General features: G+C 44.9%; 1 protein-coding gene across 6 annotated transcripts; it reads left to right on the top strand.

Moving 5' to 3' along the window:
- Window positions 1–22,946, top strand: LOC311514171 (uncharacterized protein). 6 transcript variants are annotated; one of them, XM_084616607.1, is made up of 3 exons: window positions 1–263; window positions 18,749–18,875; window positions 20,090–22,946. In XM_084616607.1, exon 3 carries the CDS (start codon window positions 20,436–20,438, stop codon window positions 21,228–21,230), a length of 795 nt encoding a protein of 264 aa, XP_084472733.1. In that variant the 5' UTR covers window positions 1–263; window positions 18,749–18,875; window positions 20,090–20,435; the 3' UTR covers window positions 21,231–22,946. The 6 variants fall into 6 exon arrangements, 4 of the variants coding, with proteins under 4 accessions (XP_084472733.1, XP_084472734.1, XP_084472732.1 ...); XR_014709839.1 differs by lacking the exons at window positions 18,749–18,875; window positions 20,090–22,946 and adding an exon at window positions 7,955–8,378; XR_014709840.1 differs by lacking the exons at window positions 18,749–18,875; window positions 20,090–22,946 and adding an exon at window positions 7,532–7,948.
- Window positions 22,947–25,334: the final 2,388 nt, after the last annotated feature.

Raw genomic sequence — 25,334 nt, 5'->3', positions numbered from 1 at the left:
GGGAGGGCGTAGAGAAGCTGCCAGGGCTGGTGGGAGCTGATGCACCGGCTTGCTGTGATGGGGGAGCTAGCTGCTAGAAGAGGGTGACTCTGTGAATGGGGAACGTGTGCACAAGAAGTAGAAGGCTTTGGCCCAGATATCACACTCAGATGACTTCCCCAGCCCGGATTCGGAATGCTGGTGGCCTCGGCTGGCAGCCCCCAAAGAAGGAGTTGGGTGGAACGAATGGACAATGCACCTCTATCTGAAGCCTCGCAAGGGAGGTATGTGGACCCCCCCCAGGAGAAGTTAAAATAAAGTGAGAGACAGAGGGCTCTGCTAGAGGACTGGGCAGCTTTAGGTACAGTACCAGGCACGCAGGAGGTTGAGACTCAATTTCCACTTCTGAGCCATAGAAGCAGAAATTGGCTTTTCCTTTCCAGATTTGTCTAATATTCAGAAAGGGAATCTAGTACCTCCTTTTCAGATTTGAACACCCTCACAGTTCAATTTGGGCCGCTCTCTATTATTTCATTTCTCCCAGATCAAATATTGATCCACTGTAATTTGCTGTAGACAAAGTAGGATAAAATTGAGCAAAAAAAATCCTAGAATCTTACCCATGCTAAGTAGGACCGGAATTGCCATTTTCAACAACCATTACCATTTCTTTTTAGTTTTGTTTAAAAAGAAGGTGACAGTAATATTGCATTGGCAAGTTCCCCATAGAAACTAGGAGTGGAACAAAAGAACAGCAAAGGCACCTCAAATTTTACCTCATTATGTGGGACAGTCTTACAATATGGATCCAGATATCCTCTATTCACACAAACTGAAAATTGTTCCACTTTACTGCAGTTCTGTAACTATGCAGGAACCAGTCCTGCATTCCGTGCACATCCAAAATTCCTACTGAATTCAGAAGTGCCTTGCTTTGTAACCATACCTCCTGATATTTTCAAACCTTGTAAGCTAAGCAGGTTTACATTTAGTAATTGGGTGGGAGACCTCTCAGAAAAAGTTAAGAGCTGCAGGAGGTGTTGATTATTCACTAGGTAATGTGAGTCCCTCCTGTTTACACTAGTAAACCAGTACAGCATAGATTTAGATTGTACTGTACTCCTAGAGTCTAGGATTAGTTCCTTTGCTTCTGTACACAGCCCATTAAAGACAATGAAGAGACTCCCACTGACTTCAACATACTTTGCGTGGAACTGGTTATATATAGGATAACTCCACTGTCTTCATAGGATCCCAGTCCCACAGCAGAAGGGGGTGGTGTGAGCTTGCTGCAAAGCTGCTGCTTAGGAATGGGAATATCCTGGCGCCCCTGCCTCAGAAATCATCCAGGCTGCACCTTCTTTACTACTATGTGTTAGCTGTTGGGTGCATAGGAATTGGGGGCCCCTGCTGTAGGCGATGGGCATCTCAGGTACTTAAAGCCTTGGCCTGGAGTAGGGAAGCACTTAACTGCTGAGTCTACAGCTGCCTGAGTCCAGTGCTGAGGATTGAGAGTCCCTAGTACTGCTGTTGGAAGGTTCAAGCATGCTCAGTCTTGGAATTGCCACCTCTCCCGCAGCTAGTAGATGCGCCTGTCTAAGGCTGGCCTCTGGCAATTGACCCTATGGCTGTAGTCAGAGAAGCTACAGGTAGTTCTGACTACTGGGGGCCATTAAGCTAGAAGCAGATAAAGAAACTGGCATTAAACCTCAAGGAACAGAGGTCACCCCTAGGAAAGGAATGTCAAAGGGAGCAGGGAAAGTGGAAGCAGGTCAGGTTTGCAGGAGGAGAATAGGACCAGTTGTCTGGAGAGCACATCCAAGGTAGAAGGGAAAGAAGCATGAGGAGAGGTGATGACCAGGTAGTGGAATAGCATGTAGATGGGAGCAGAGGGAAAGAGAAGGCTGGTGACTTTAGGTTCCCAGGGTTAAGTGGTCACTGAGCCAGGGTTGGAGAAACAACATTTGCAAGTGGCTTGCTCAAATGGCAGGATGGGTGCTGGGGGAGGAATGTGTCAGAATTGATCAGGTATCTGCGGGCTATGGAACTTTATTGATTTGAGACTAGGACCACATACAGTGACTGGTGAAATAGCATGTACTGAAGACATGGCTATAGCGTGCCTGAAGGAGACAAATCTGTGGGGAGTTTCCCTGATCGTTATGAAAGTTCTGCTGACGATGGACACCGGTAAACTTACATAGGTACAGCTCAGTGAGAAAAACTAGGGACTGTAGAAGCTGTGTATGGCAATACATACATATAGTTAAGCAGAGGTGTCTGATCAAAATGAAAAATGTCTCAGATTCAGTACTGGGTATACTATTATGCCACCACACCAGGCCCACACTGAGAAGGGGCCCATAGTGACTACATGGGGGTCTACAACTGTGTTTGGTGCCAGGTGCACCAAAGGTTAATGCGGCCCTGCATGTCAGCTGACAGGGGCTTGGGCTACATGACTGTTTAATTGCAGTGTAGATGTTCAGGCTCAGGCTGGAACCTGGGCTCTGATTCCTGTGGGGAGAAGAAATGGGCTGGTCCCAGAGCCAGGCTCTAGCCTGAGAATCTACAACATAATTAAACTGCCCCATAGCCTGAGCCCCCGCCCCCCAAGCCTGAGTCAGCTGACATGGACCAGCCCACAGGTGTTTGATTGCAGTTTAGATATACCCTAAGGTTTCTGTACCCAGCTCTGACCAATACCCTCTCTTCTCAGATTTTGGTAACATGTTAATAAAGAGTTTCACTTATCTGGGTGTTCCTGCTTGGAGCACACAAGAGATGAATCCCAATCTCTCATGATACTCTAATTCTCCCACCAGGGTATATGTGGGAAAGGTTTCATTTAGTATCAGCCAGCCCAGAACAGGGAGAGAAGAATCTGTGAAAAGGGGTAACAGATCACACACTCACAGCAAAGGAGCTGTGTCAAGTCCTTTGCAGGGAAAAAGGAGGCAATGACAGATGTTTGTAATAATTCATCTCACCAAGCATAAACTGTGGATGGAAAAGAAAAGTTGGAGGAAACCCAGGAACAGCACATGAGTGAAAGGGAAGTGGAATCTTTACAGCTGCAGTGCAACAGGGCCCCCTGCAAAACAGCTACCAAAAATGCAGCATGTGGGAATACAAGTGAGTCTTTGTGTCGCTACCGCTGACATTTTATACACCACCACTGGTAGGGGACAGAAAGTATTCTCTCCCCTTCCCCCAATAGCTAACAAGGAGAGGTAGGAAGGGGATTCCCTCTGAATACTTAAAATAAACATGCATCTCCTTCCTTTAGCTTGAAATTATTAGATGAGTTTTCATGGGATAGCATTCTCTCTGGCCAGACACCTGCCTACTTAGACAGTGCCCATCACTGTAGTATCTGAAAATAGAAAATCCCAACAATCTCTCCCTTCCTTCCCCCGTGGTAGAGGAAATAGCTGGATGAGTTTAGAGCAGGGGGTCTGAAATTTTTTTTTCCTGGTGACCCCTTTCACATCGCCAGCCTCTGAGTGTGACTCCCATAATATATATATTTAAAAGGGTGTTTAATTTAACACCATTATAAATGTTGGAGGCAAGCGGGTGTTGGGGTTGAGGTTGACAGCTCACAACCCCCCTGAGGGGTCCTGACCCCTAGTTTGAGAAGCCCTGGTTTAGAGTATGTTTGTCATGGGCACACACTGCTGTGAAGAGTTAAGGAGGGTAAGCTAGTTCAGAGGTGAGTTTTGCATTCAATTCTGAATGCAGTGAGGTCCACTGCGATTCTGGTCTCTTGGGGGAAGTGAGGACTGTAGTATCACTAGCCAAAGTTCTGTCCACTCCCCCTCTTAGTGGTTGAGAGCTGCTTAGCTCCCATGGGTGGTCTTAAGCCCACAGAGAGACATGACCTCCCAGGTAGTACAGGCAGCCTTGGTCAGGACAGAGCCTATTTTCAAGGGGGAGCTAGCACAGGGCAGAAGTGTTGCTAATTTGTTTCAGGTCAGACTTGTGGGTTACCACCATCCCCCTTTGGTCACTCATTTCTGAGCTTTGATCTCACAGAATGAACTTGCCTGAGAAGGAATAATGTGGGGTACCCAGCACACAGGTACTACACCATCAAACTTTTAATGAAGGGAGCCATAGCAGTAGCTCTGTTGCGGTAGTTGGAGAAGGAGCTGGAGGGTGGGGAACAAGCATGTATGTTTATTTCCTGGTCCTTCACTTGTTTCCCCCCATATTGTACGTATTATATTGAGATTGATTCTCTCCCCCAGGGGACCTTGCCCAGCCACTCTCCCCTTTTGTCCCACTCCTGTACTTTCTACCTTAGCTCTTCTTCCCCCCGCCCCACTTTTCAACCCCCAACAAACAGAGAAACCACCACATGGGCATTTCACAATCAACTTGTTCTCTTGCTGTAGGTTGCAGGGTAGTGGTTCTAATCTAGCCCCTGTCTATAGTGACAAAGCCATTACCCAGCTGGCCAGTTGCTTGGTTACCCTTGAGAGGAGTGGGTGGTTTCAGGCCAGATCCAAAATGGAGGGGCAGCCTTACCACAAACACACCCCATTACTGCTAGCCCCTTTGTGGCAGCTTCACTGGAGAAGGCAAGGATGAGTGGGCTATACTGGCTGAACTAACTTCAGTCCTGAAGGTTGGTCCCTGCAGGGCACATACTGTGCCATTCTCCACCAACATTCCCTCCCACCTATGGTTTCCCCCGCCCCCTTCTCTTCAGATCCCTAGACCAATCAGGGCCTGGTTCCTGTTACACTTCTATGCCACATATGGACTGGCTGCAGAGGTTGCTTATAGATACCAGGTGTGTTCATGATAAGACCCTTTAATGCTCTGCCAATTATGGCTCAGGTTAATTTAGAATGTTTTCTATACATTGCCACCTAATGGAACAGTAGAATACCATTTAACATTCCATTACAATCATTCACTGCTAGTAGTAAATAGGATTTCTTAGTTTACTTTTTAATGCATTTATTCCCCCTCTTTCAGATGAATTTCAATGTTTCTGTCTAACTCTTGAGAAGAGTGTAAGTTTTATGGACACATTTAGGCAGGACTGGCCTTAGACCAAATGGTGTCCCAGGCAAGGAGCATCTGCAGAACTCATGCCCCACCCCTTATTTGTTAAGCCTTTGAATACCTTATTTTTACTGCATTTGTAGCTCATTTCATGACTGGTTTATCCTTGTACTGATTCTACTGTACAAATTTATGCTATATATAAACAAAAACATTCCCTTTATGCTTAATCCACATACAGAATACTTGAAACATTTTACTTCCAACATTCTGTTCTCTCTTTTGTTGCTAACAAAAACAGCACCCTGAGCCTGGTAACCCCTGGTGGTTGCCTGAGTCATTGGCCCCCCTAAATCCAGCCCTGTATTTAGATACCTAAAGTTACAGATATGAATTTGGCACTTAGCTACCTATGGATTTCAATGGGGGGCAGAGGGAGGAGGAGAGAATCAGGAGTACAATACCTGACTCCTATAGAGTAGGTTTCAGAGTAACAGCTGTGTTAGTCTGTATCTGCAAAAACCAAAAAACCCCACAAAACCAGGAGTACTTGTGGCATCTTGACTAACAATTTTATTAGAGCATAAGCTTTTGTGGGCTACAGCCCACTTCCTCGGCTGCATTGAATGCAACATATAGTAAGGGGACACACACAGTGGAATTTGCCATACAAACTGTAAGTGGCTAATTAAGATGAGCTATTATCAGCAGGAGGAAAAAAGCTTGTAGTGATAATCAAGATGGCCCATCTAGACAGCTGAGAAGAAGCTGTGAGGATACTTAACATGTAGAAATAGATTCAATATGTGTAGTGACCCAGCCACTCCCCGTCTCTATTCAAACCCAGGTTAATGGTATCTAGTTTGCGTATTAATTCAACCTCAGCAGTTTCTCATTGGAGTCTGTTTTTGAAGCTTTTCTGTTACAGGATTGCCACCCTTAAGTCTGAGTGGCCAGAGAGGTTAAAGTGTTCTCCTGCCCATTTTTGAATGTTATGATTCCTGCTGTCAGATTTGTGTCCATTTATTCTCGTGTAGAGACTGTCCAGTTTGACCAATGTACATGGCAGAGGGGCATTGCTGGCACATGATGGCATATATTACATTGGTAGATGTGCAGGTGAACAAGCCTCTGATAGTGTGGCTGATGTGATTAGGCCCTATGATGGTGTCCCCTGAATAGATATGTGGGCACAGTTGGCAACAGGCTTTGTTGCAAGGATAGGTTCCTGGGTTAGTGGTCCTGTTGTGTGGTTGCTGGTGAGTATTTGCTTTAGGTTAGGGGGCTGTCTGTAAGCAAGGACTGGCCTGTCTCCCAAGATCTGTGAGAGTGATGGGTCATCCTTCAGGATAGGTTGTAGATCCTTGATGATGCGTTGGAGAGGTTTTAGTTGGGGGCTGAGGGTGAGGGCTAGTGGCGTCCTGTTATTTTCTTTGTTAGGCCTGTCCTGTAGTAGGTGACTTCTGGGTACTCTTCTGGCTCTATCAATCTGTTTTTTTTTCTTCACTTCAGCAGGTGGGTATTGTAGTTCTAAGAATGCTTGATAGAGATCTTGTAGGTGTTTGTCTCAGTCTGAGGGATTGGAAACAATGCGGTTGTATCTTAGAGCTTGGCTGTAGAAAATGAATCGTGTTTCCTGGATGAAAGCTGGAGGCATGTAGGTACCATAAACCACACCACACACACTAACCCAGGAACCTATCCTTGCAACAAAGCCCGTTGCAACTGTGCCCACATCTATACACATATTGAATCTATTTCTACATGTTAAGTATCCTCACACCTTCTTCTCAGCTGTCTAGATGGGCCATCTTGATCATCACTACAAAAGTTTTCCTCCTGCTGGTAATAGCTCATCTTAATTAGCCTCTTACAGTTTGTATGGCAAATTCCACCTTCTCTAATATAAAAATCTTCTTACCATGTTCCATTCAATGCAGCCAATGAAGTGGGCTGTAGCCCACAAAAGCTTATGCTCTAATAAATTTGTTAGTCTCAAAAGGTACCACAAGTACTCCTGTTTTCTTTATTTATATAGCCATCAGTAAAATCACCAGAGCACTTGACAAAGTCAGTCAGTATCATTATCCCCATTTAGTGATGGGGAAACTGAGGCACAGAGCAATTAAAGTGACTTACCCAAGATCACCCAGTGGGCCAGTAGAAGAATTAGGAGTAGAACCCAGGTATCTTGTGTGGTGCTTTGTCCACTAGGCAACAGTGCCTTCCTCCATGCCAAGTTTGGTGCCTAGACGCTTTTGAAAATCCCACTAGGTGCCTATCTGCGTCTTTAATCATAAAGTACCTAGCTCTTAAATAGCGCTCTTCAGTAGATCTCAAAGTTTTTTTGTTTTTGGGGTTGTTTTTTTTTTTTTTTTTTTTTAAAAAAGGGGGTTGTGTCATTCACATTTTACAGATAAGGCACAAAGTGGTGGTGAAGGAACTAGTCTACTGCCACCCAGTGGGTCATACCTTCAAAAGTCTGGCCCGGTGTCTGGCAGACTGGGAGAAGGGAAATCCTTTTGTTTTGCAGATTCTGAGGAGCAGCCTCCTTCTGTTGCTGGCAGACTGTGTGAGAAGTGTCTTGGTATTGCAAAGAAGAATTGACTCTGTCCGTCGGTTGTAAGCCCTGTGAGAAAGGAAGAAGAGAATCAGGTCCATATGGGTGAATAGCCTTTGGACCCATGCAAAGAGGTTGTGAAAGGCAGCATTCTAATTTGGGAGCACTTCACACAGAATTTAATATATAGGTCTTAGGCTTTGATGCTGCAAGTTACTGCATGCAAATGGACCCTTGTGCTGCACAAAGGCCCACTGACTTCAGTGGGCTCAGCCCATGTGGAGTAACTTACAGAATCAGGGCCCGATTTTGCCTTGCCTCCTCTTTTGTTTGCCTAGCTATAGGTCTGAATCAGCATATTTCCATCTCAGTTTTAACACTGATATTTCATCCTAGACTAACCCTGTGGAGACAGAAAACTCATGTATTATCTGGCCCTTTTGACTGACAGCAAAGAGAAATTGCTAAATATGGTGTCAGTGGACATCTGCATTTGAAGACCATGGTTTGAAGGAAAAGACAAAGAAAATGAAGTTATGCTAGTAGGGAAGATGGAAGAGCTGTTGATTGAAATTTCAGGAGAGAAGTGAATCAGAAGAATGAATATGTACTTGAGACACTCAGTGCCATCGGAAAGAGATGCAGAGAACTGAAAAGAAGAATCCAACACGTAAGGGTGGCAATGAAAGGGGAGACAGGACTACTATGGAACTAGCAATTAAGAAAGAAGCTGAAACGGAAAAGTTTCTACTGTGTGTTTGTCCCTGCCTACTCTATGGTTTGGAATAAAATTAATTAAAACCCCACTTTTATTCTGGAATCACACTAGCAGAATAGTTTAATTCCACAACAGCTATTCTAGTCAACATCCTCAGGTAGATAAGCCCCTATTTAGAGAATTTTTATTTGCATTGAAGTAGCAACCAAAACACTAATTGGGTTCGGGGTCCCATTGTGCCAATTACTGTACAAACACATAGGAAGACATCTCCTGCCCTGAGGGACTCCTGTCTAAGAATCAATGGTTAGAGGATTGCTGGGAGCATGTGGGGTAGTTGCCTAATGGCAAGCTAATTAGAAGTTAAGCAACTGGCTTGAGTATTGGGGAATAGAAGGATTGTAAGAAGCATAGACACAAATCAGCTCAGAATTTGGCACTTTGTTTTAAAGATGACCTGAAAAGGTAGAAAAGAATTGGGTGCTTGTCCTTTTTTGATGATGGATAAAAGCCTGAAAAAGTTTCAGAAAGAGAAAGAAAATATCTGCTTATTTTCCCCACATTAAAAATTCAAGGGGTTAGATTTTTTAGGGGTGGGAGAAGAAGGTGGTGGTACTCTAAACTCTGCCTAGCAGAGTCAGATGCCTCTTACAGTAGATGGTGCATGCCACCTGGCTCTCCCTCATTGAGGGTTGACTAGGCCCATGGGCTCTGCTAGGATCTTTGGACTTAGAACCACTTGTAATACCACTCACAAAACCACCCAAATACCACTCACAAAATTAGATGTCACTTACAGTAATTTGTGACAATCTGTGACTGCCCCCCCTTCTCATGTAAGGGATGAGATAGCAGTGATGATTGATGTTTAAGCATCACTAGGCATCTAAAAACAAGCCCTAATGGTCAATAGGCAGCTTACAGCTCTTAACCCTCTTGTTCCAGGATCTGTGAAGAGCCACATAGGCCTTTGCCAGACTAGAGTATGTCTACTCTAGTATTCTTACCCAATGTAGTTAATATCTTTTATGAAACCTAGTCTGGGGGGAAACAAACCTAAGTGTTTGTTCCAGGCTACCTTTGTAATCTGGAACAAAAGTTTACAAGATGTCTAGACTAGAGTTAAGTACTATTTTTTCTGCTGAAGGTTTTGGGGGTGAGGGGGAAGAAGCGCCAATTCAGTGAAGTGGACATAAATTTGCAAAGTTTTGGTGTTGCTGAACTGCATGAGTTAGAAATAGAAACTAAAGATTCTGAAAAAAGTATTTTGTGACTTTTCAAACTGAAACATTTAAAAATCTGAAATATTTCAAACTGAAGAGGCAATTTAAAAAAATTAAAATGTTTAAAAAGTCAAAATCGTTTGACCCAGAACAATTCCTTCCTCTCCCACATCTTCAGAATTCCCAGAAACCCATTACTTCATCCAGATTACCATCTTTGTAAAGCCTAGTTACCTCAGATTAATTGGCAACCAATAAATTGAAAAAAAAATTTAATGACAACAAATCCTAAGAAACAACTCAAGGGTTTCCTTTGCTTTCAAATGAAAGCAGAGGTTCTGGAGATGAGACAGCAGGTTACTACCACATCCAGACCCTGAGAAATTCACACCTTGCTTGCCCTAGGACACTCTGACCCAGTCTATACTTGGGAAGATTAATAAGGATTTTTTTTTGCCTTGGCATGCCTGTACCATAACAGCAACGGTGGGAGATGTAATCTGGAATAGGCACAGGGTGATCTAGCCTTGCAGTTTATCTGCAACCCCAGCATGAGGGGGCTTATTCCCCAGCTGTAAAGGGCTATTAAGAATATACTGACCTTTTAAGATCACATTCACTTGATCTTCCAGGCCCATATCAGCTACTTTTATCCTTGTATTGCAGTCTTCCTAAGGACCCAACAACATGGTCCTAAGAAAGTCCAGTCCCACATAGCATTTCTGGGTCTATTCCTTAGGCAGCACTAGTTCCCTGCAGAAGCACTCCATCAGTGTAGTTCCCTCCCATAGCTACCCCTTTTTGCCAAAGCTACAGCCTTTTATCCCAGCTATTTCTTGTCAAATAATTAGCCACAAGTGGGGAAGTAGCAGGTCTATCCATTAACCCCTTTGTGGCTGTTGCAGCATAGGGTCTATACTCAAAACAGCTAAGGTTGCCAATTTTGGTTGGATGCATTCCTGGAGGTTCCATCACAAGACATAATTTTTAATTAAAAGATTAATCTTTAATTTCTGGAGACTCCAGGACAATCCTGGATGGTTAGCAACCCTCCATCACACACAGATAACTGGTTCCTCAAGGCACATGTCAGATCTCCAGAGCCATGTGTGTTCTAGGATGGCTGTGGCCACAGACAATCAAGCTTTCTTCATTTTAATCCATGACTCCCTGGTACTCAGTTAATTTTTTCAAGAATATTGTATTTTGCTAAAAGAGCTTGTGCAGTGGGAGTACAGATTGATCTGGCTGCCAAATGCAGATACTCATCAGTGCAGTAACAGACTTCACGCCTACGCTGATTCACCCCATTGCTTATCTGGGGTGTTATACCAATAAAATAAAAACCAGCAGGATCTTATTAAAGGGGAAAAGGCAAAATGCCACATTTATTATGAATACAGAAAGAAACATAGTAAACAGTTAGTTATAGCTATAACATTCCATTAAATTTCATATTTATTCACATATTCATTCATACACACACACACACAGGTTCTGCAAGGTTATCATAGTTACCAGCCTTAGAGTTGCTCATGCCAAGCCACTGGCCAGGTGGGCTGGACACGAGGAGGGAGCAGGGCCTTGTCAGATGCACATCTGACGCTCCTGGAAGTTGGTTTGCAGAATCAGACCCCAAAGTTCTAAGTTTCTAGAGTCCATTTTTATAGGAATTTATTCCTATGCCAGTCTATGGGAATTGCTTCATCATGCTGTTGCTGAATCAATCAGCAGATAGCACATTCCTGACGGTTCCGTGTTGTTCTTCGGTTCTCCCATCCTTGAGGCTGCTGGGTAGATTCCAGTCTGCCCTCCGGGGGTCCTCTGGTTGTTTCTACTTGACACCTTCTTTGGTCGATGGACACTGGATTCTTAGGCTGGCACCTCTCTGATCATTCAGTTATTATTCACACTAAGCATCCATCCACATACATCCTCTATCTCTATTTTAATCACAATTGTTAACAAAGCGAGATGAATACAACAAAAGGGCAGGGTGTATCTGTGTGCTGTTTCTGTTGTTACAAAGTATTGCTTTGAGTCTCTCTCTGTGTGAGTAGTTGTTGTTACAAGTATTGCTTTGAGAACAGACTCTGTCTTAGGATGTACTAACACAATTAGCAGCTTGCAAATTTCACACAGAGAGGGAGAGAAACAGTACCAAAACCCAGGAGTCCTCTTAATTAGTAATACCCTGAAATTTAAACTATGGGGAATCAAACTCATTTGTGATTTTAATACAGAACGTCTTTAATAAGATCCTGCTGGTTTTTATTTTATTGGTATAATAGGGGTGCCTGGAATGTGGGTCCCAGGATTTGTGTCCAATTGTGCTGGGCAGTCGGTGAAATGATTTGGGGAAGAGAGTGGATTTGCTACCTGAGAACTTGACTCCCCGGATAAAACAGTGGGATTCAGCTGTCTTTGCTCCTGCAAGGTGGCATTGAGTGGTATAGGTGCTTGCCAGCCTCCCCATAGTCTGCCTAGCCACCTGCAGTTCTCTGTGCTCGCTGGCCTATGTACTTAAGTGCCATGTTTGTTGGATCCCTACCTGTCTGCCTTTGCAGTGGGTTGCTATTCATTTAGTGCCTGTGGTTGCTTGCCTGCTTTCCTTGGTGTCTCTGCACCTGACAGCTGTTTTGTGGGGATATTTGAACCCAGCTCCATAAAGGGGCATAGGCATTGTGAAGCTTAGCATTGCAACACCTAACGTTTCGTTAGCTTTGATTTTTTCCCTGTGGTTCAGGCTTTGATTCCCTTTGTATCCTGTCTAGTTCTGGCCTTCTGAACAACACTGCAATCCACAAAGCTTGAGTTAGGTGTGTTGACTAACATATGTTGGCTAGCGTACATATATATTATGCTGATAATACTACTCACAATACATATTCCAAACATTTAAGTGCACATATTATTAAGCATTACTACAGCAGCTTGTGATGGGGTATACAAACCCCACACAGGAACAGAAGGGGTTAAAGGACAGTCCAGGGCCCAGTTAGCCCTGCTGGTCCAACCCTGCAGAGCATGCTCCAACTGGAGACAGGTTTGAAAAGGGAGCAACCTGGCTCAGAAGGCAGGAGAGGAGTAGAGATCTATCTTGCAGTCTTCTGCCAAAAAGGGGGCCCTCCCCCAAGCCCTCCCTGAAGTACCAGGACTGTATGCTGAGTCTGGTTGGGGCTGATAGTTTGCTTTCTTTTTTCTTTTTCCTTATCTGGGACCAGAAGTAGAAGGAGCAGTGGTAGGGGTGTCCCAGGGAGGGTAACTCAGAGGGTCCCCACCCTTCAGAGTCAATGCTACTGACCATCCTAGGGCCTGGGGTTGGAAGCTGATGGAGTGGGGGGGGATAGACTCCCCTACCACTACCCCATAGCTGAGTGGATGCTAACCACAGGGCCATCCAGCCCACTGAGGACCCTACTCCACAGCTGCATAGCCCAAATTATATAATCATGATCAGGCCCTGCACACATGTTAGGCAAAGGAGTGCCTATCTTCCTCCCTTTTGTGGGTTGCTCTGGGGTTTAGGCCTAGAGTGAGGCAGCTGTGCACATGCTTAGAGGCAGAAACACAGGCACGTAGGGAACTTTTACTGCAAAAATGTATGTGCCTCGCAAATGCAGGCGCCTACAGGGCCAGGCAGCAGCCAAGCGGGATGTTTGTGGCTCACTGACTCCTAAAAAGAGGACTTAAGTGCCTAAGTCTATAAGGGCCTAAGCATCTTTATGGATCTAGGCCTGTGTGCCTAGCTAGACACACTTCTTCCCTGACAAGAGACTGGCCTGCATACTAAAGTTTGAGCCTGCCTTCCAACCCTCTGAGGTATATGACAGACAGCGCATATGGGCATCTGCCTGAGCATATTCATGAGTTTCTGTATGTCCCTCTGCTTTCTACAGTGCTTGTATGAATGTCTTCTCCCTTGTCTTGGGTTTTTCTGCGTGGATATGTGCCTCACTGCTGGCGTAGGTGAGCGCCTAATTGACTACCTCCCTGTGTGTGTTCATGCCAGTGCGAATGCTGTCTGTGTGGCTGCATGCTTGCCTGTATCATTGTTTTCTGTCTACCCTAGCTGGGTGCCCGCTCACCTGATTTAAGTTGTGGAGTTTGATGGAAAGGACCCACTTCATCATGCACAGTAAAAAAATTCCTAAGAGAGCAGGAGAACAGGAGGGATACTTTATTTTTCACAACTGCTCCATCTTCTGGCCATCTGAGGGAAAGTTGCACTGGTATAAACTAAGGTGTGACTTTGAATTGATATAGTTAAGACAATGCAAATCCCTGTATGGACACTTATTTTGGTATAAGAGTGACTTTATGCAGTTTAGTTTAAGTTGACTGGGAACAGATTTAAGTTAAATAAGTCACTCAAACTGAAATAAGTATCCACAGAAGGGTTCATAATGATTTAACTGGATCAATTTTAGGTCTGGTCTACACTTAAAAGTTTTATGAAAACACCACACCCCAATCAGTTTAGCTGTGCCAGCAAAAGCTGCACTGTAGATGCAATTATACTGTCAAACAAGTTCTTTTGCTAGTATAATTTGAACTGGCATAAGCTATACTAGCAAATGCCCTCTTCTCCTGGCATAAGCTGTGTCTCCACTGTGGGCCTGCTGATACAGCTCTGCCAGTATGTCTATATCAGTAAATCCTTTTTGGTGTAGACGAAGCCTAGTTAAACTGGTGCAACTTTCCTATCTAGAAATGAAAGCTGAAATTCTCATATAATCAGCAATCTCCTAGAGCGGGGCCTTTACACATATTGCAAAAAACTTGTGATAGATTGGCAACACCACAATAGAGCTATCCTAAGGGCTTGTCTATACAGGGAAATTGACCGTGTCAAGGCTGATTCCCCACTCTGGCACTTTGAGCGCAGAAGGTGGGGGCCCGCAAGGATTTTAAAAATTAATACTGGTCACTCCAGGCTTATATTAAACTCCCAAGGTATGATCCGATAATTTTTCATACCTGGCCCAAAGCGTCTTATAGCATCGCTGCTTTGTCCCCTCTCTCTGGAGAACAACAACAGACAGACAAAAGGGGAGTCTTGTTTCAATTTTAAAAAGTTCTAGCCTTCCCATTGGCTCTTTGGGCCAGGTGCCCACTCACTTCTTTTAACCCTTTATAGGTAGAGCAATTAGAGAATAGCTACTAAGAGGGCTTTTATAGGTAACTGGCTGGATGGGTCCATAAAAGGAATTAGCCCCCCACCCCCTTCATTTATCACAGATCGGCAGAGCTATTCTGGACCAGTTATTCTGCTATAGCTATTCCAGAATAGTTTCCCATCTGGATGCTTTTTAATGGGTTTTAGTCCACAGTTCCCATCTCTTCCCACCCATCGGACCTCTAGTATTAAAGTGAGAAATCAGCTGAGAAGAAGACAGCTCTTTGTACCATTTGAGACAACAGCTTTTTGTACAGTGGGGCCAAAGTTTTTAAAAGTGACTAGGGATTTCAGGGGCCCAGACAGAGTCACTTTACAGGGGTCTGATTTTCCGAAACTGCTGAGCACCTATTTTCCAAAAATTGGTGCCTTTTAGGTGTCTAACGATGGGCACCCAAAATGATTTGTCAGTGTTGCAAATCTTGGCCTGAGGGCATAGGATTATGTTCAGATGCAGGAGCTGTCTGCATTTCCTGTCTACACTGGGAAATTTAAAAGAATGAGATTTTCCTTCTGACTAACCCACCCCGACCCCACCATACCCCACTCCTGTCCATACTTGGTTTCTCTCTGTCATTTGTGGTGGAAATAACATATTAAAATACATCAAATACATCTCTCTTTTTTTGGGGGGTGGTCAATCAGAAAACCCCCCAAGTCCTCTGTTTTAAATTAATCTGGAAAACAACAAAGATCAGAAACTCTCATCCTGGTGGCCTGCCTGGACTTGTTTACAGTGTGCCAGGAAAGTGCAGTGCAGTTGGGGAATGTCCCTGTTCTGATTTGGTAGCATTCTACACTGACTACTCTCTTTCTCTCTCTGCACAGGTCTAAATGACTCTGGTCCCCTCTGTCACCCTCTGAACTTTGAGTTGTGGAAAGGAGAGGTTAGGTAGAACTGCACTTCACAGACCACTCCGCATGCTGTCCGTTAGCTGGCTACTTTGCTAGCCTGAGACTGGGGGAAATCCTGCTGGTCTTCAGCTGTGCCCCCAAACGCAATTCCTGAGCTGGCTGACTGATTTGGGGAGACCTTGCTGCTATTTTAGTCCTTCCTGTCTAATGTGCTGCTGTCCAAGGGAGCTTTGATTTATTTCCTGTGGTTCCCTTTGTATCTTGTCTAGTTCTGGCCTTTCTTTTCACCTCTCCTCTGCTGTGGCTTTCTCTGCCCACTTCCCCTACTAAAAACGTCCCCTTCTACCCAACTCTCTGCTCCAGCAGGCAGAATGTGGGAGGTGGCAGAGGGAGGGCAGTAACTGGATATAAAGATCCAGCAGTTCCCACCTCCTCCCCGCCAACAGCATTTTCCCTTTGTCTGGGGAGTTAAAGATTAAAACTATAGAGCTTTTACGACCTCCACCAAGAAGTACCATCAAGGGGGGACTTTAATAGAGAGGGAACATCCTGTTCTCAGCCACTGGTCCCCGTGCAACCTGGTGTCCCAGGCTCAGTGCAGCGAGCACACAGCAGAACCTGGTGTTTGAAGTGGCTCCCCACCAAAGACCAGCAGGAATTAATGATCCCTCTTGCATGCTCCCAGCTGGAGAAGTAAGTCAGGGCATCTGTCATTAGAGGAGAGAGCAGAGAGAGTTACAACAGAAAGAGAGTACAAGGGCAGAGGCTCCAGGGGAAGAGGACAGAAAGCAGCAACAGAGAAGCAAGGAATTGTTGCCTGTAGGAACTGGTCACAGAGAGAAGAAATCAAAGCCAGAGTCACAGCTGGGAAAAGGAAAGAGGAAAAACCAGGCAGCCCTAGACAGAACATGGGCTTCTTTTAGGGTCTGGAATAGCAGGGGATCCTGCCCATCAGGACTGGAGTGGGTTAGCAGTGTAGTTTGGAATGCAGCATTAGAACAGGTGCTGCTGCGGGTCAGTTTTGAGGTGTATCTGTGGAGCAGCGGAGGAGTGGGGCACAGGGCTGAAGCAAGGAAGGAGCTGTTGAAGGTGAAGGTGTCTTGGCAGAGAGGTGTATCGCCCAGAGGCCCAACTCCAAAGGAGGAACTGGACTGAGCAGGGAAAGCCAGTCCTGTTATCCAGTTTGGGATAATGGAAGAATTAAGGAGGTAGCAACAATCACTAATGAGCAGCAGCAGCAGGAGACTAATCGGAGGGGGTAATCCAGATGCCAGTACTAGCCCCCTCCATCTGCAGAGGAGAACTCAAAGATATCTAAGATAACAACAGAGGGTGAACTATCTCAGCTCCTGTAAACAAGCAACTGAAGCCTGCCAGGGGTCTAGAGGACAGTGGGTAATTTGACTCCTACCCTGCCTCAGTGCAAAAGCCCTAAAGGCATGTAGTAGACCAGATAATAAAGAGGGAGGAGACTATGATAAAGTGAAGGAAGCCATCCTGTGAGATTGCAATACTGGCATGTAGACACACTGCCAACCCTTTAGACTGTTCAGCTACTGAGCGGCAGAAGGACCCCAAGAGGTGTGCAGCTGACTCCGTGAACTTTCCCACCAATGGCTTAAGCTGGAGAATCATACGAAGGAGCAGATCATGGAGCTGATAGTTCTCAAGCAGTTACTGACCATCTTGCCTGAGGAAATTCAGACCTGGGTCTGGGAACGTCATCCAGAAACCATGGAGCAGGCAGTCACACTGACTGAGGCTTTCCAGCTCATTCATCAAGCATCTGAGAGGTGTGGGGAACAGGAAAGGACACTCAAACCTGATTATTCCCATGAGAAACCAGAATGGAGAAGTAAAGTTGAGTCTCTGTGTGAGAGAGGATGTGAGCAAACAGCTGTATTTCCAAACTCACGTGCTCAAAAATCATGAGATTGGCTTAAAATAATGAGATTTTAAAAAAACAATGTTGTCTTCTTTTTCTGAGCTTTTAGAATGCTCTTGATTCATGTTTTTTGGCTTTTCACTACACCTCTGAGGGCCAAAAACTTACTTTTTTTTTAATGAAAGCTGAGATTCTGACATAATCATATGCCTCCAGGAGCTGAGGCTGTAAGAAGAACACTAAATGTCACAAGACTAGCAATAAAATTGTATGAGCTGGCAACAGTGGCCCAGCAGAGTTAAAGAACATGAAGGAACGGGGATTAGCATCTGGTTTTTGTCCTTATACCAAGATCTGCACAATAAGTGGTAAACCCTGTCACTGGACAGTGACTATTGATTCCTGTGCTCTGAAAGTATCCATAGAATGAGAGCCTCTGTTAGCCCAATAATATAGAAAGCAAATAATTACTGGCCTAGGAAATTGGCTAGCTGAACCATGAGAGTCAATGGAGTACTGTTACCAACTCCAGTGTCTAGGAGGAGCAAGTGTAGACCTGGATGATGAATGGGACTGAGGCCTGGTCTATACTGCAGGGAGGATCGATCTAAGTTACGCAACTTCAGCTACATGAATAATGTAGCTGAAGTCGACATACTTAGATCTACTTACCGCGGTGTCTTCACTGCGGTAAGTCGATGGCTAATGCTCTCCCGTCGACTCCACCTGCGCCTCTCGCCCTGGTGCAGTACCGGAGTGGATGGGAGAGTGCTCAGCAGTCGATTTATCTTGTCTAGACTAGACGCGATAAATTGACCCCCGCTGGATCGACAGCTGATCGGGTAATGTAAATAAGTCCTGAGTATGTTGCCTCTATGGCACTGGCTGAGTGACTTCAAAATGGTGACTCAGAGCAAGTGGAGGTAAAATGTATAACCAGTAGAATTTATGGCTAATTTATACTCCCCCCTCTCCAAATCCTGCCTCCCTGAGTATCTATCTGAGGTAAATCCCAGCCTTTTTTTGCCAGGGGTTTTCTGTAGCAGACTCCTCATAAAGTCTGTTTTACATCTATCGCTCTGTCCCTCTTTTATCCTCTCCTTTTCTCTCTGACTACTTCTTCTCTCCCCGCCCCAACATAAAACAAATACACAGACCTTTTAGGTACATGCCCTTTGCTGGGGGAGCAGGTCCCGCCCCTTGCATCTGGGCCATGACATGGGAAATGTTTATTATGATCCAACACCAGCAGCTTTTTCCTTCCTTCTGCAGTTGCGCAATGGGCCTTTCAGCGCAGCTGGTGCTGAGCAGTGGTTGCTTGTTGTTTCAGGTGGCAGTGACACTTGATCAGGTGGCCAAATATTTCTCTGAGGAGAATGGGACTCTCTTCGATGAAGGGAAGTGGGACTTCTGCAGGGATGCCATGCAGGAAAGTTACTATACTCTAGTCTCCCTGGGTAAAGCTATACTTTCTCGTGTTTGCTAGAATGCTCTGTGAAGTTCCCAGTTTGGCTTTTGCTCAGAGCTCTTCTCTGTCTTTTGTATTTCTGGTGGATCAACAGCCTGTGTGAAAGGGAACTTCAAAATGCTATGTGAGTGCAAATCCACCCCATTCATCCCAATGCCAAGAATTTTCTAAGGAGGAAGAATGGCTCTGTGTTTTGTCAGTGTACTGAAATGATACATATGATGAATTATTCTACTCCCCTCCTACCCCAGTGCCAGACACATGCTTATAATAAGATTGGCTTCATCCTGGAAAGGGAGCGCTGGTCTTTCAAGGCTTAGGAAGCCATTCTCCATTCCGATGCGGTGCACTGTTTAGGAACTGGCAGGTGGCATAATAAGTGTGCACCATGAATCCCTATGTAGGGAAGTTGTGATAGCTTCTAAACATCTTCCCATCAGTTTTGGATTACATGTCCACTCCAACAAAGAATGGGTGTGAGTTTAACCTCACAAGGCCATATTCTAATTTACTTACTCATGCTGAGTAGTATCTTACTCCACAGATACTCCCTCTGGAGTCAGTAGGACTATTTAAGGAGAAAGCTCTAGCCCAATATGAGTAAAGGTGTCAGAATCTGGTCCATGGTCTTCTTTGTAAGTCCTCAGTGATGTGTTTCCTAAACAGTGATATCACCTGCTTTTCTTCCTGTGATCAGGAATTACGATATCCAAACCTGATGTGATCTCCTGTATGAAACAAGGGGAAGAGACTTGTTTTCCAAATCTCCAGGTCTCTGTGGATAGGGTGATCCCAAGAGGTTTCTCTTCAGGGGAGGAATGAGCATAAGCAATTTGAAACAATTAGAGTATAAATAAGAAGATGGAATTTCAGAAAAGCCAGCATGAGACCTTCAGATTCTGTCTCAAATAATATAGTCCTCTCTTGTTCCAATTGCCGTCATATCCTTGTTGCAGATGTCACACGGGGCTTTCTATCAGTACTGATTGACGTCCTTCCCTGCACCTTAATATTCAAATGGGATTTATAAGCATAATTTGTCCCCTTCTAACACTCTGATCAAGGATTATGAAGATTTGGCTCCTAAATATTTATCCCTCTTATCTTATTCTGATTTGGGGTTGTGATTTTGAAGTTTACCTATTCCGCATTTGTATTTGTCCCAAGTACACAGATCATGTGCGTATTTTCTTTTTATTCCAGAAGATGAGGCATTCTTGATGGAGAGGCTTCTGCTGGATTCTCCTTCTCATAAAGGAGCTGAGCCAGTGGAAACACAAGAGACATAGTTGGAAAGATCCAACGATAATATTTCCCAAACTTCTGACTGGGGAAAAGCCTACGACAGTGAGTGCAAGTCAGAAAGTGAGAGGAAAACCCCTGTGTGGAAGAGCCAGGGTAAAACCACTCACCAGGAAATAAGTTTCAAGAACCTCAAAGAAATGAGTCTTTGCCAGAAATCCCCCATGGGGAGAGGCTGGGCACATGGAGCGTATGTAGGGAAAACATCAATCAGAGCTTGGAGCTTATTCAACATCAGAGAACCCACATGGGAGAGAGAGCTGTTAAATATACTGAGTGTGGGAAAAGCTTCCAGGAGAGCTCCCCACTTACATCTCATCAGAGACTTCACAGAGGAGAGGCACCCTACAGAGGTAAGGTGTGTGGGAAAAGCTTCAGTGCCAACACGGACCTCATTAACCACCAGAGAACCCATGCAGGAGAGAGACGCTACCAGTGTGCTGAGTGCAGGAAAAGCTTTGGTCAGCGTTCCCATTTTATCAAGCACCAGAGAACCCACAAAGGGGAGAGATCCTATACATGCCCTGAGTGTGGGAAGAGCTTCAGCATCAACATGCACCTTATTAACCACCAGCGGATCCACATGAGAGAGAGACCCTGCCAGTGTGCTGAGTGCAGGAAGGGCTTCAGCCAGCGCTCACTCCTCATTCATCATCAGAGCACCCACTCGGGAAAGAAACCCTACACTTGTAAGGAGTGTGGGAAAAGCTTCATTCAGAGCTCAGACCTCCTGCGACACCAGACACTCACGACACTCACAAGGGTGAGAGACCCTATAAATGCCCCCAGTGCGGGAAAAGCTTCAGCCAGAGTGCACATCTTTTTAGATACCAGAGAATCCACAAAGGGGAAAGCCCCTATAGATGTACACAGTGTGGGGAAAGCCTCCGAAACAAGGCGCTTCTGTTATTGCATCAGAGTCTCCACGTGGAGTGGAAATCAAGAGGCAGCTTCATTTTTAGGTGCATCAGTCACTCTTCCAATTAACAAAATACATCCTCTAGAACAGCGAGCATTGGAGGGAGAGCAAGCATGTTCCTGAGGTTACTGCTCATTTGGGGATTGGAAGTTCAGAGCATTGGCTAGTAAGAACCCAAAGCATGAGGGAGGGTGGAGCTGTCATACTAAAAGACTGGATGCTTGTAGAGGGAGTGGTAAGAAGTAAAGTGAAGAGAAAGCAGAGAACAGACACTGGGTGATCAGTCAAGTTGTGGGGAGTGATTCTGAACAGGAGAATAGCAGGGAGAGGAGTTGTAGGGGGTCATTGACTAGAGACTGGGAGGGATAAGAGGGATTTTTTTCCTTCTCTTATGTATTTATATTACTGACAGAGAAGACATAAGAGACAGTCACTTGAAGTCAATCCACGAAGCATTAAAACCTTTGGGTTTCTTTATTGTGCAAATTAAGTTACATTGATTCTGGAAGGCAGACTCAGACACTCTGCAAAGTGTACAGAGAGAATAGCCTCTTGTAATCACAGGTGTACAAAGACGAATGAAGCAGCCCAGAAGTTGTTTAATCACACAGAACACAAATTAAGTCTGTTTATTCCTGCCTATATAGGGGCCTAGAAGGTTCTGAAGCTAATAAATGCTTTTGAGAGAAATGTGTAATTTCAATAGTCTATCTGCAGGAGCAAATAGTTTCTGAATATTTCACTGGATCACAGTAAAACTCCAGTTTGCTTTAACTATGGATTTATCAATTCTCCTGGCAAAGGTTGCTTTATAATGGGATGAAAGAGGGGATCTATTACAGGACAGCTGAAAGCCTGGGGAGGGGGGGGGAATGAAATGCAGCAGTCAATGGTATAAAAATATTGTATGTTGAATAACTCTATCACCTAATCGCTGTTGGATCATATTAAAGAAGTTCTGTATTAAAATCACAAATAAGTTTGATTCCCCAGAGTTTAAATTCCAGGGTATTACTAATTAAGAGGTCTCTTGGTTTTTGGTACTGTTTCTCTCCCATTATGTGTGAAACTTGCAAGCTGCTAATTGTGTTAGTACATTCTAAGACAGAGTCTGTTCTCAAAGCAGTTCACAGAGAGAGAGACTCAAAGCAATACTCTAACAACAGAAACAGCACCCAGAGACTCCCCGCCCTTTTGTTGTATTAACAATTGTGATTAAAATAGAGATAGAGGATGTATGTGGATGGATGCTTGGTGTGGATAATAACTGAATGATCAGGGAGGTGCCAGCCTAAGAATCCAGTGTCCATCGGCTGAAGAAGGCGTCAAGTGGAAATAACCAGAGGACCCCACCCGGAGGGCAGACTGGAATCCACCCAACAGCCTCAAGAATGGGAGAACCAAAGAACAAGATAACATCTTGGAGCCGTCAGGAATGTGCTATCTGCTGAGTGATTCAGCAACAGCATGATGAAGCAATTCCCATAGACTGGCATAGGAAGAAATTCCTATAAAAATAGACTCTAAAAAGTGAGAACTTTGGGGTCTGATTCTGCAAACCAACTTCCAGGAGCATCAGATGAGCATCTGACAAGGCCCTGCTCCCTCCTCATGTCCAGGCCACCTGGCCAGTGGCTTGGCATGAGCAACTCTAAGGCTGGTAACTATGATAACAACCTTGCAGAACCTGTGTGTGTGGGTGTGTATGTGTGTGTGGGTGTGTTTGTATGAATGAATGTGTGAATAAATATGAGATTGAATGGAATGTTATAGCTATAACTAACTGCTTACTATGATTCTTTCTGTATTCACAATAAATGTGGTATTTTGCCTTTTTCCCTTTAATAAGATCCTGCTGGTTTTTATTTTATTGGTACAACATTTTGGTGGAGAATTGCGAAAGGGGGAATATTGGTAAAAAACCTCAGTTATTGTAAATATTGGTGTGCACACCGCCAGCTCTAGTGAGCTAGGCATTTCTATTAGGTTAACCAGACCTGCTGGCCTCCGAGAAGGTAGCAGGGGACCTGCTGGCCTCCGAGAAGGTAGCAGGAAAAACAGATTTAACCAGACCTGCTGGCCTCCGAGAAGGTAGCAGGGGACCTGTTGGCCTCCGAGAAGGTAGCAGGAAAAACAGATTTAACCAGACCTGCTGGCCTCCGAGAAGGTAGCAGGAAAAACAGATTTAACCAGACCTGCTGGCCTCCGAGAAGGTAGCAGGGGACCTGTTGGCCTCCGAGAAGGTAACAGGAAAAACAGATTAAACCAGACCTGCTGGCCTCCGAGAAGGTAGCAGGGGACCTGCTGGCCTCCGAGAAGGTAGCAGGAAAAACAGATTTAACCAGACCTGCTGGCCTCCGAGAAGGTAGCAGGAAAAACAGGTTAACCGGACCTGCTGGCCTCCGAGAAGGTAGCAGGGAGAAACAGGTTAACCGGACCTGCTGGCCTCCGAGAAGGTAGCAGGGAAGAACAAGCATAGATTAAGCACTGAATAAAATCAGGAGTGATAGAAAAATTAAAAATTTGTTAGAATGTTAAAGAAAAAACAGGGTAAAGCAGGTATGGAGGGAGGAATGAAACCGGAGGGAGCTCCAGCCTCCGCTTTCATTAGAGAAATTACACCTTTCAAACAAGTCCTCCAAAGATATGGACATAATCCATGGACTGAACAAGTCCTTGTAGATGTCTGTACTATATCAGACCTAGAGGATAGATTGGCTCAATACATCCTCATGTACAAACCTTCTAGTGCTGCCAAACGAGACGCAGCAGCTATTTGGCTATTATGGGAGGCATGTAATAACAGTTACCTCCGCCTAACTACCTGTAAAGAAAATAAAATTTCTCTGCAGGAAAAACTAACCCAATTGGAAAAAGGGATAGAGAATTGGAAAGTGGTGGCAATAAACTCACAAAGCCAGATGGAAATAATAAAAGAGGCACTGCAGGAATACAAAAGTAAAGAGAGATTCCTGACCGAGCAAACTACCGCATTTAAACAAATAGAAAAAGAAAACCAAGCCCTAATTAAAGAGAATCAGGTCCTACAAGGGATGGTTAAAAAGCTAACATTAGAACAAGGCAGAACCCCGGTAAACCACAGTCGTGAATCTATTATCAAACAGCTTAAATTGAAATTGGGCTTTGCCACCCGTCAAATCGCGGCTGTTAGCTCAGGAGAATGGGACCCTGCCGACCTTAATCTAAAATCAGATTGCGGGGGGGAAGCCTGGGATCACTGGGACCCCCAAGGAATTTGGGAGAAAGATATTTTGGACGACCTAAAGGAAAGTCCTTCAGCCTCAGTGGCTGCTTTAGAACGGCGCACCATTACTACCCCCAGGGCGGACGCTGAGGGAGGGGGTAATGAACAAATCACAACTATCCCGGTGTCAGCAGCAGACCTAAAAGCAATGGCGGACCACCTAGGTACACTAAATAGGGAATCCTTTTCCCGGTGGTGTACCGATGCCTTCCTATTAGCCGGGAGGGAGAGATTAACCACTACAGAGATCTACCGACTTATGGGGATATGCGCAGCTCCAGAAATAAGAGCCACACTGGACCGCATTAGGGTAGAAGAAGCTACCAATGAATTATCCCTTATGGCGATTTTCGGGGAACAAATAGGCAGGAGAAATTTTATAGCCCAAGCTGTGGCTTCAGCCCAGGGTCCCAATGAAGACCCAGAAAACTATCTTACTCGATGGGCATTAATGCAGGTGATGGCCGGTCTAGTAACCGTGGCTGGCATTGCCAATTTATATACCTTACCATTCCCCATCTCCTCCCTGAGAGATTGTGCCGCGTCACTACTACCATATTATTCAGGGAAACTGGCTGTTTGGCAGGATGGCCATCCTGCTACTTTAGAAGAATTAAGGGGGATGGTGCAGCAAATTACCACACATGCAGGACCAAAACCTAACATAAAAAAAGAAAGAGTGGCATATGTAGCTGCCATGGAGCCAACAGTCACCTATTCAAATGAAAGTGGGGAAAAGGGAATTTTAGCACCCCGTGGAGGTTCCTGGAGAGGGAGGTCTCGAGGACGGGGAAATTATCATGCAGGAGGGAGGTTATATCCAGAAACACACAGAGCTCGAATAACTGAGGAGAATAGACCATCTCAGGGATGCCCCGATAAGCTCGATCCAGATATGCGTCGAATGATGTGGAGATTGTTAATGCAGCTGGGTGGGGATCGGGAAAAATGGGACAAGGCTC

Source organism: Lepidochelys olivacea, assembly GCF_965140295.1.
Source record: "Lepidochelys olivacea isolate rLepOli2 genome assembly, chromosome: 1".
Lineage (NCBI taxonomy): Eukaryota > Metazoa > Chordata > Testudines > Cheloniidae > Lepidochelys > Lepidochelys olivacea.
The sequence above is the reverse complement of the archived record's forward strand: the minus strand, read 5'-3'. Positions and strand labels throughout refer to the sequence as shown.